General features: G+C 44.3%; 1 protein-coding gene and 1 long non-coding RNA gene across 4 annotated transcripts in view; both read left to right on the top strand.

Moving 5' to 3' along the window:
- The first annotated feature begins 345 nt into the window (after positions 1-345).
- Positions 346-2475, top strand: LOC311599115. The gene is made up of 3 exons (XR_014779767.1): positions 346-721; positions 1228-1270; positions 1995-2475. It is a non-coding gene; the product is annotated as an uncharacterized lncRNA (long non-coding RNA).
- A 5815-nt stretch (positions 2476-8290) lies between these two features.
- Positions 8291-9768, top strand: part of SRPK2 (SRSF protein kinase 2) — a gene marked incomplete at its 5' end in the record, with an annotated part of 194658 nt that continues 193180 nt past the window's right edge. The window contains one exon of one of the 3 annotated variants that reach the window (XM_084788062.1): positions 8291-8493. In XM_084788062.1, the coding sequence (XP_084644188.1) occupies positions 8423-8493 (71 nt within the window). The remainder of the gene's footprint in view (positions 8494-9768) is intronic. The other 2 variants (XM_084788067.1, XM_084788068.1) reach the window with 2 other exon arrangements.

Here is a 9768-nt window from a genome sequence, read left to right as displayed (position 1 = left end):
CTATTGAGATGCAAAGTTTATGTTTGACACGAGGGTGCTGAATATAACATCAATTAAAAATATGACATAAGATGAGACATCGTTTATTAAACTATTGAGAGAGGTTCCCATGCTGGCCCAGAGAATCTTTCTACTCTACTCGTGTTGGGATTTCTGGGTGTGAGCCACTCTGCCTGTGAAGCCCACTTAAGAGGGAAAATGCTGTTGTGGGCTCTTTTATACAACTCCCTATCTGGTATGCAAGTGCAGTGGGTGGCGGTTTTGTTTCCTTTAGAATTATGTTTCTACTGACCTATTCGGTTAGACAAGTCTGAGCGCCTGGAGTGAGGGGCAGCAGGAGCCACTGTCTAAGAACTGGGCTCTGCAAGCTCTAGGCTGGACCTTACTTCCCTTCCCCATCAGCCTCAGCAAACAAGTTTGCTTCCGGTTTTTGAAAGCAATGAAAGTAGTTCGACTTGCCCTAAAGACATCCCGTAGCTTGTAACTTTGTTTCCAAGCATTGATTCTGTGCCTAGAAGGTGGATTCAGTCAGAAATGTGAAGGTCAGAGCTTTGTGCAGGAACCAACGCTATTCCGGGCAGGACTTAGGTGTCCAATGCAGCTAGTGGCCACAAGAAAGGTTCTTTTTGTAAAAGCGGTGGCCTGGTACTTGTAACATTGTTGACTTTTTTTTTTTAAACAGATGCGGTGGTGCTATGTCCAGGATGCTAATGAGCTCAAGGTATGTGTTAAATGAAAAGCCTTGGCTTGCCAGGCAGAATTCTAGGAACAGTTCTTGGCCAAGGATGAGAACTCTAACCTGACTGGATACGTGGCTGTGATGGGTTAAAAGATTTACCTGAGGCCAAGACCATAGGCGGGGAACTGAATGCAGTCACCACCCCCTTTAAATGAGAGACCCGAGGCAGCTGAAAGTGCAGTGGATTTGACTCCTGGGACCTGGTGGGGAGAAGCAGCTCTAGAGTTGTAACTGGACCTTCACGCTCGTGCTATGGCACCTGTGCGCACACACGAAATAATACATGGGAGCGTGGGCAAATGAATTAATACTTACAGAAGATGTGGTTTTGCATTAAAAATTGTGTTAAGACTTTACTGAGTAGATGTACCCAGTGTACTGGGTAGCATGGTGAGGATTCTGTTTACATAAGAAGATAGTTGTCAACATAGTCTAGACTTTATCAGCTAATGAGCCTGGCCTAATTACCTCTGGTATTTCTTCTGCAGCTCTGGTGCTTGAAATGAATGGGCACAACTTCTGGAAGAGAAGGTACGCAGTTGTGTATAGAATCAAGGCTTTGGGTTTCTTTGTCCCCGTCTTAGTGGGAACAGATGACTTGTGAGGCAGTCCCAATTACATACAGAGAAACATGAGAGCTTTGTGCCTGTAGTTCCGTTATTTAGTTTACTATGAGTCAGCCCTAGTCTGAAACTTGCCACAATATTAGCATAAAATATCCTTTTTTAAAAAATTTGTTTTAAGCTGGGGGATGGTGGTGGTGGCGGCAGTGGCGGTGCACGCCTTTAATCCCAGCACTTGGGAGGAAGAGACAGGCAGAGTTTTGTGAGTTCAAGGCCAGATTGGTTTACAAAGTGAGTCCAAGACAGCCAAGGCTGTTACACAGAGAAACCCTCTCTCAAAAAACCTAATAATAATAATAATAATAATAATAATAATAATAATAATAATAATAATAATAATAATTTGGTACATCTCTGTACTGCATGTGTGCAGTGTCCATGGAGACCAGAAGAAGGCACCAGATCCAGATCCCCCTGGAGCTAAAGTTGTGAGCTGCCGTGTGGGTGCTGGGAACAGGAGAGCAGCCAGCCAGGGCTCTTAACTGCTGAGCGTCCATCTCTCTAGCCCTAAACTTTGGCCACTAGAAATCGTCCAACACATGGTTGAGAGATCTAGTGTCCCCAGGAGAGCGAGGTGTGTGGTGGGATCCACTTGGTGTCCTGGCTCAGTACCTGCCGTGTGCTCTGAACAGCTGTAGTTGGAAGGAGCAGACGCCCATGTGATGTAACTACCAGGAAGATGCCTCCTTGTGCTAAGAGTCTTGGACACAGAGACCGCAGGAGAACTTCACACTCCTCCAGTGTAAAGATTGTCAGCTCTTCCAGACACGATGAGATTGACAACCTCAATGGCTCCTACGGATCTGACGGGGTGGTGTGGGTGGAGCCATGGTCTATCTCTACGTCAGCACATCTCCATCCAACCAGCAGTCAGCCTTCCAGCTACTCCAGCACCAGCTGACGTCTCTGGCATTGTGGGCGAGAGACAAAGGGCTTTCACTTACCGACATTAAGAAAGGGAAGCAAACCTCTTCCTCGAAGAAGAACAGCATTAATTACTCTCTAAACTCTGACCAAGTGGGAGAGAGCATAAAGAACCAAAGTGGCCCGCAAACTACGCAGTGCAGGACTCTGGGGCCCTGGCTCTTCCCTCCCCAGCCCCCTGGTCTCCAGTCTCTCAGTAAGTTTTGTTTCTTGTTTCTATGTTTTTCCAAGGAAAAGCCAGTGAAATTACAGTTCCCTCATGTCTACCATCACCCCGCCTCCAGCCTGGCCTGATTGGACCCCTCAGACTGTCCCCCTTATATGAACAAAAGGCTGATCTGTTAGAAAGCAGCCCTGTAAGATGGCCACGTGGCTGCTGGTATCTTAAAATGGCCACCTGAACTCATCCTTAGAAGATATGCTTTAGGACGTAGAAACCTACGCAGGTTCAGTGGCACACACCTGTAATCCCAGAACTCAGGAGGAAGAGACAGGTGGATTTTTGTGAGTTCGAGGCCAGACTGGTCTACAAAGTGAGTCCAGGACAGCCAGGGCTACACAGAGAAACTGTCTCAAAAAAACCAAACCAAACCAAAACAACAACAAAAGGAAATAGAAAACCACCCCAAACATTTTTCAAGAACTCACAGCAATCCGCCTGCCTCTGCCTCCTGAGTGCTGGAACCACAGGGGGGACCTTAGCTGGAATCCTACAGAGCCAACCCATTCCAGACTCTTCCCCCTCCTCCCTCCCCTCCCCCCGCTGGTGCTCTGTGGTATCTGGATATCTCTGGGGCTGAAGGGGAATGTGGAACCGCAGAGGATAATGAAAACATGCTCTTCGTGTGCATCCTTTATTACTTCCCCAGCTTTACAAATGATGGGCACTAACCCCTAAGGTCTCAAATGCAATGCCCGCTGGCCAATCAATGTCACCCATAATCGCCAATTCAGATGCCAAAAAATGTATCTTTGTTACTCTTGACACATACTACAGCCCAAATGGGAGAGTTTGCCACATGCTCTCTACCTTGGGCATTCAACCCTAGCGGGGATTTATTACCCTGACAGTCATCTGGCTTCGTTCTATAAGGTTCTGAGCCCTGCCCCCCTCAGGCTCTATAGCCCCTGTGTATGTAGATGAAATATCTTCCAACACCCCTGCCCTAGCTGATGGCCACACAAACTTTCCCCCAGAGACCCTGGGCAACTCTCCAGGGCACGTAGACCCCTTCTCCCCAATAAATTGAACCAGTTTCTCAAAGCCGTTCCCAGGTGTGTTCTTTGCACCCACACTCACTGCCAACTGAGATCCTGCATCACACCCACCCATGCCTAGTTGAACTTCTCTCCCTTCTGCCAGCTCAGGGCACAACAGGTCTGGCTGCCCTGAGGGAGGGGCAGACATGGGTGGCACCGCTTCCCACCCGAATACTCACCTCCGAGGCCAAAGGAGCCCTTTGTTCTTTGCAAGATTAGTGAGTCGCTCGAGTGCGTGCCCCTGGCCCAATCCACACCAGACAAACCTGTCCAGGTCTTCATGCTCAACCCCTCCCCCTCCCTCATGGGGGCCTCTGTCAGCCTCAGGGAGTTTTGGGATGGCTCCACTCGGCTATTGGAGGTGCTCCAAGACTCCTAATAGAGGTTGATGCTTGGCCTCTATGATAAAGCTGGGAAGTTATGACTAGACAAGAAATTGCAAAAGGTGTGAGAGCTCACAATGTCCAAAGGTTTGGCTGTGGAGACCAGGTCATTTCCTAAAAGACTACTGTTGCTGCATATCTGATCTCATTGTCAAGTGTAAAACCCTGTTTCTTGAGCTATATGTGGCAATTCCTCATTGTCAGATAACTGCCGAAGAGTCTTTGCTTGAGCCCCTACAAAAAAAGAAAGCAACATGAGCCATTTGTTCCCTGTCAGCTAAGGAGAGACTGGCCTAAAAATTAAGTGGAAAAATTACAGACAGAAATGACAAGACAGTGCTGCTTTGAACATAACTAAACCATTTAACAGGGATAGACCAGCTCCATTATATAGAACAAGAGAGTCTGAAGATACCATAAAACAAATATTTTTGCAAACCGCCATAAATAATAAGAGACCAAAGTTAGAATTACAGTTAGATGGACCTGAGAGTGAAGGATACAGCCGAAGATGTAACAATTTCACAACACCCCTGAAATCCAGCCTGGCCACTTCAAAAAGTATCTACTCAGCTCCTGAGGATTGGTACATTGTCTCAGGTAAAACAAAGTCTCAAATGGATCAAATGTATAGGACCAGAAGGTCAGGTGTTAAGGCCATATGTGGCAAATATAGCCATGAATGTGTGGGGGAAAGATCTATTGCAACCGTGAGAAGCACAGATCAGCATTCCTCCAACTTCAGGGACAAGCTGTAAAACAGATGTTCCAGATGAAGGTATTGATAAATGTTATCAGTTATAGACTGTTCAGGATATCCATAAGGACATAGCAGAAGTTGGCTGTCCAAATTTATAAGTAGGGCCACTGCTGATAGCGTACAAACTGCCCTAACATTCAAATGATTAACTGGAAAGCCTGTTTGGGTGCATCAGTAACCCTGAAATAAAGAAAAGTTACAGGCACTAGATCAACTTGTCCAAGAGCAACTAAAGGCTCAACATATAGAAGAGTCCACTAGCCCTTAGAAATCTCCTATATTGATCATTACCAAAAAAAAAAAAAAAATCTGGGCTGGATGTGGTGGCGCACACCTTTAATCCCAGCACTTGGGAGGCAGAGGCAGGTGGATCTCTGTGAGTTCGAGGCCAGCCTGGTCTACAAAGTGAGTCCAGGGCTACACAGAGAAACCCTGTCTCGAAAAAACCAAATAACCAAACAAAACATAAGTCTGGAGAATTGGGGATACTGACAGATCTTGCTAAGAGCAATCAATAAAGTAGCTTAGCCTATGGGTTACTTACAACCTGGAATCCCTTTAACTTCTTTGTTAATCTAAGGGATGCTCTATTATAGTGATTGATTTAAAAGATTGCTTTTTCCCAATACCACTTGAGAAACAAGATAAATATTTGCTTTCACTGTGCCCACATTTAACCACGAAAAACCAATTAAGATATCATTGGAACATCTTGCCACAAGAAATGTTAAACAGTACCAACTTGTATCAATATTTAGTTCATTAGCCATTAGAAATAATTAAAAAACAGTTTCCTCATCATGGCATATGCCTGCAATCCCAGCACTCAGGGAGGCAGAGGCAGGTGGATCTCTGTGAGTTTGAGGCCAGCCTGGTCTACAAGATAAGTCCAGGACAGCCAAGGCTACACAGAGAAACCCTGTCTTCAAAAGCCAAAAACCAAACCAACCAACCAAACAAACAAAAAACTAGTTTCCTCTATCTATAATTTATCATTATATGGATGATATGTTGCTGGCTGATTCAGACGGAGTTACAGAAGAAAAATTGTTTGATGAAGTAAAGAGAATTTTGCCTTGTTGAGGGATTACAAATTGCTCCAGAAAAAATACAAAGGGTAGAGTCTATTAATTATCTAGTATATAAGATAGATTTGCAGAAAATTGAGCCAGAAAAGGTACAAATTAGAAGAGACCAATTACAAACTCTTACTAAATTTCAAAATTTACTACGAGATATTAATTGGGTATGGCTCACAACTGGATTAACTACCCAAGAATAAGTAATTTCTTTTAACCCTAACAAGGTGATTTGAACTTAAATAGTCCAAGAAAATTATAAACTGAAGCTGAGAGGGAATTGGCTCTGGGAGAAAAGAAATTGCAGGATGCACATATGTATCACTTGGATCCAAAGCTGGATTGTATTTTAGTTATTTCTGCCTTCTATTTGTTATCACACAGGAATATTTTTTTTCGAGACAGGATCTCCCTGTGTAGCTTTGGCTTTTCTGGACTCACTTTGTAGACTAGGCTGGCCTCGAACTCACAGCGATCTGCCTGCCTCTGCCTCTCAAGTGCTGGGATTAAAGGCGTACGCCACCACGCCCGGCTTGGTAAGAGATATTTTTAAACACAGCATACTCATATAGTGAATAAACATATTGCCATGTGCAGGTCAAGTCTCACAAACTAGTGTAGAAAAAGCTATACAAAAGTCTATTATTTTATTCTATTTTTCTTTTTCTTTTATTAAAAATGTATTTTTATGCCAGGTGTGTCTCAGGAAAAAAAAAGAAATAAAAATATATTTTTTCCTCATATAATATATTCTAGTTATATTCCTTTCCTCTACTCCTTCCACTTCCTCTCTTCCTCCCCTCTCATCCAGATCCACCCCCTTTCTGTCTCTTATTAGAAAACTGGCAGTCAGGAGGCACAGGCAAGCAGAGCTCTGTGAACTTGAGGCCAGCGTGGTCTACAGAGTGAGCTCCAGGACAGCCAGCACTACACAGAGAAACCCTGTCTCACAAAAAAAAAAAAAAAAAAAGAAAGAAAGAAAGAAAAAAGAAAAGAAAAGAAAAAGAAAGAAAAGAAAAGAAACAGACTTCTAAGGGATAATAATAAAATAAAATATTATTTTATCATTCTATTTCTATAAAAATTAAAAAAATAATCTGTATGGATCTGTGACTTTGAAATCAGGATACAAGTTATCTTGACTGGGCAGTAACCAAAGAAAGAAGAATGGCTTTGTGCATGCTAAATAAGGATTGGACCATTTAAGCCACACATCCCTAGTCCTGGCAATTTTTTTCAAGTTTTTGTTTGTTTTTTGAGAGTCTGGGGGTGATGGCATGTGCCTTTAATTCCAGTACTCAGGAGGCAGAGGCAGGTGATCTCCGAGTTTGAAGACAGCCTCGCCTACAGAGTGAGTTCCAAGACAGCCAGGCTACATACACACACAAAAACCTGTCTCAAAATAAAAATAAATAAATAATAAAAATTTCAAAAGGAGGTGGGGCTGGAGAGATGGCTCAGCAGTTAAGAGCACTTCTGCTTTTCCAGAGGTACTGAGTTCAGTTCCCAGCAACCACATGGCAGCTCACAACCATCTGTAATGGCATCTGATTCATTCCTTCAGCGTGAATCATAAAATAAATAAATATTAAAAAAGAAAAGAAAAACCAAAAAAGGAGGAGGAGGAGAAGTGGTGGAGTTTTGAGGCTAGCCTGGGCCTCAAAAGCTGAACCAAGCTTATATATACACTTTTATGCCATGGTGCGCGAGCCAGCTAAGCTTTTCCTTGTCACCGGTCCCCACCCCCCAATCCCCCACCCTCCAGTACCATGCCCTTTGGACTTCTAGCCTCTGCGACTGTGAGAGAATAAACCTCTTTTTCTTTTCTTCTGTTTCTTGGGAAGGGGGGAATGTTTCATTCAGTAGCCCAGGCTGGGCTTGAACTCACGGCAATCCTTCTTCCTCAGCCTTGCTACCAGAGGGTGCTGAGTGTTGAGATTACGGGCACAGCCTGAGTTTAACCGTTTTTCTTTATAAGCGGGAGGGAGGGTGTTAAGGAGAGGGACAGCTTATCAAGAGGCCAAGACAGAAGAATCACTGTGAGTTCAAGGTCAGCTGTGACCTCTTGTGAGTTCCGGACCAGTCTGGGTTACATGGAACTCTGCCTCAAAATAACACAAAGAACGAAGGCAGGAGGGGCTGTTCCGATGGAGCAAAGCTGCAGTGCCAAGCACATGGAAGGGGGAACGTTAGTGGGAGTATAAGCTCAGCCTTGGCTACATAGCAATGTTGACATCAGCCTATGAGAGGCTGTTGATTCAGGGGGGAAAAAAGGGAAGGTGGGGGATTGGGCTGGGAATAAAGTTCAATAGTAGGGTGCTTGCCCAGTATTTGTGAGGCCCTGGACTCAATCCCAGTACCCAAAACAGAAGCAGAGATGGGTTATTTCTTCCTTGAGCACACTGTATTTGCTTCTGATGTATAGAATGTGGCAGAAATGATGGATTGTGACTTCTGAGGGTAGGTCATAAAAGGCCCCGTAGTTTCTTTCTTGTTCCCTCTTGGGTCACTTGCTATGGCGAAAGCCAGCCAGTCCAGCAGCCTTATGGAGAGATCTAGGTTGTGAGGAGAGAGATCTACCAGGGCCTTCTGTTAACAGCCATGTGAATGAGCTATCTTGGGGCCAGAGTTTCCAGCCTCCATCCAGCCTTCAGATGACTGCAGCCCTCACCAACATCTCCTCTGACCAGCTAGGCTCTCTGAGCCCTCCCAGACCACAGACTCTGTGAGATGATAAGTTTACTGTTTTAATTGTAGTGTGTGTGTGTGTGTGTGTGTGTGTGTGTGTGTGTGTGTGTGTTACTGGAGTTCAAAGCCCAGGGCCTTGCACACATTCTACCTTCCAGCCTCTGAGCTCTACTCTGAACCCTAAATATTTGTTGTTTAAAATTTGGAAGAGATGTGTGTAGCAATAGCTGAGGTATCACAATGCTAATATATAAGACTAGCTAATATTTATTGAATGCTTAGATGCTTCCTAAATGTTTTGTATGCACTGATTTAACTTTCACAATGAACATGAATTGGTACTTCTCCAACCTTTGTTTGCTTATTTGTTTGTTTCAGATTTTTTTGCTTTTGTTTTCTGTGTGTGTATTTGTTTTGTGGGTTTTTTTTATTTGTTTTGGGTTTTGTTGTTGTTGTTTTGGTTTTTAAAAATAGGGTTTCTCTGGGTAATAAACCTGGCTGTCCTGGAACTCTCTTTGTAGACCAGGCTGGCCTCAAACTCACAGCGATCCACCTGCCTCTGCCTCCTGAGTGCTGGGATTACAGGTGTGCGCCCCCACGGCCGGCAGCATTCTCCAAGCTTTTGCTGTTGTTGCTTGCTTGCTTGGTTTGAGACATATTTTCACTATGGAGGCCAGGCTGGCCTTGAAACTACTCCTCTGCCTCAGCCTTCCCAAGTGCTGGGGTTACAGACAAGCAGTACCACACCCAGCGGTCTTCAAGTGGCTCTTTTAGTGTATGTGCGAACTAATTCATCATCAAATACACAGGTAGGTAACAGTGCTCTGCCATTGATGGGTTAGGAAACTGAGGCACAGACAGACTTTCAAACATCCTCAGGCTGCTAGAGGGAAAAGTAGCCTGAGAACTAGTGGTCTGCCTCTGTTCTGCTGCGCACTCACATCTGTCTGTGTCACACTGCTGTTCTGAGGTGTCAGCGATACTGGGAAATATATCCCATTGGAAAAAAAAGAGGCATAAACTTCACTATAGAAATAATGGAATAGAGATAAAAATGGGAAGAGTCTAGGAAGGAAGCTACGCTCTCGTCCATTAAAGCCCCCAGATATGAACTCTCAAGTCTGTTTTCGTCCTACCACATCCAAAAATAACTCTTAAGATACATCATGATTTAATAACGCCATTTGGAAACAGCAAAATGTAAATGACTTGACAACATTCTTTTCACCTTCTATTAGATATGGTAAAAGCTGAACACTGCGAATGTGTTGAATTTCACTGTGCTGGGCTAGTGGGGAGGAGGCCTGCCTAT

This window comes from Acomys minous (assembly GCF_964271855.1).
Source record: "Acomys minous genome assembly, chromosome: 6".
Classification (NCBI taxonomy): domain Eukaryota; kingdom Metazoa; phylum Chordata; class Mammalia; order Rodentia; family Muridae; genus Acomys; species Acomys minous.
The sequence above is the reverse complement of the archived record's forward strand: the minus strand, read 5'-3'. Positions and strand labels throughout refer to the sequence as shown.